This window comes from Malurus melanocephalus, unplaced genomic scaffold, assembly GCF_030028575.1.
Source record: "Malurus melanocephalus ecotype Western Australia unplaced genomic scaffold, MMel_1.1 scaffold_607, whole genome shotgun sequence".
In the NCBI taxonomy this organism is placed as follows: Eukaryota; Metazoa; Chordata; class Aves; order Passeriformes; family Maluridae; genus Malurus; species Malurus melanocephalus.
In genome coordinates, this window is record NW_026623839.1 from 262,084 (window position 1) to 263,450 (window position 1,367).

Below are 1,367 nucleotides of genomic sequence, written 5' to 3' on the forward strand. Positions count from 1 at the left end.
CCAGGAGTGTTCCAATGGCTGTGTTTGTGCTCAGGGGAAAGAGCCATTTCTTTGGGGAAGGGTTTGTTTCATYTGCTGAAGTTCACGCTCACTCTGTGTGAGTGTGTCATGGTGCTGTCACAGTGTCATGGGCAGTGCCCTGTCCCCTCACAGGGCTGTGGCAGCAGCTGTCAGGTGAAACCAGTGGTGTAGGAGATGAATTCAMAGAAGCTGGGATGTGGAATAAAGCGTGTTTCTCCCCAGATGTGTTTGCAGCTGGAGTGATCCTTGGCCAAACCCCGCTGTCCAGCACAGCCAGAAGCGTGATGGTTTCTCCTTTGCCAAGCCAGAGCAGGGAGGGGATAGTGCTGGGTGCACTGGGGGAGCAGGAGTGTGAGCAGTGGTTCTGTGGGTGTCCCAGTGTCAAGTGGCACTTGGGCACTGAGCTTGGCTTAGCGAGGAAGGCCTAAAGCTCCAGGTTGTCCCTTGGCCTGTCCGGTGTAAGGTGTCCCTGCCATTGGCACGGGCATTGGGATTAGATGATCWTTGATGTCCCTTCCACCCAAAGCACTGTGTGTTGTGTGATGCTCTGACTTTGTGACCCACCCCGGGTGTGCAGATCGAGCCGCTGCGAGGGCCCCTGGAGGGGGGGACGCTGCTGACCATCCGCGGGAGGAACCTGGGCCGCCGCTTCAGCGACATCGCCGTGCGCGTGGGCAGCGTGCTGTGTGCCCCCCTGCGCCACAGATACGAGGTGTCTGAGATGTGAGTGTCTGACAGGTGTGAGATGGGTCTGATATGGTGTGAGGTGTGAGTGTCTGATAGGGTGTGTGAGATGTGAGTGTCTGCTACGGTGTGTGAGATGTGAGTGTGTGATATGGTGTGTGAGATGTGAGTGTCTGATATGGTGTGAGATGTGTCTGCTATGGTGTCTGAGATGTGTCTGATAGGGTGTGTGAGATGTGAGTGTCTGACAGGTGTGAGATGTGTCTGATATGGTGTGTGAGATGTGAGTGTCTGATAGGTGTGTGAGATGTGTCTGATAGGGTGTGAGGTGTGAGTGTGTGATAGGTGTGTGAGATGTGTCTGATAGGGTGTGAGGTGTGAGTGTGTGATAGGTGTGTGAGATGTGTCTGATATGGTGTGTGACGTGTGTCTGCTATGGTGTGTGAGATGTGAGTGTCTGATACAATGTGAGATGTGAGTGTCTGATATGGTGTGTGAGATGTGTCTGATATGGTGTGTGAGATGTGAGTGTCTGATATGGTGTGAGATGTGAGTGTCTGATATGGTGTGAGATGTGAGTGTCTGATATGGTGTGTGAGATGTGAGTGCTGCAGAGGGACCGTGACCCTCACACTCTGCCCATGCCATTCCCTGTCCCCACA

General features: G+C 53.7%; 1 protein-coding gene across 1 annotated transcript in view; it reads left to right on the plus strand.

Moving 5' to 3' along the window:
- PLXND1 (plexin D1) overlaps positions 1-1,367 on the plus strand; it is a 72,980-nt gene that overhangs the window by 34,149 nt on the left and 37,464 nt on the right. The window contains exon 14 of the mRNA XM_057383099.1: positions 599-744. Within this exon, the coding sequence (XP_057239082.1) occupies positions 599-744 (146 nt within the window). The remainder of the gene's footprint in view (positions 1-598; positions 745-1,367) is intronic.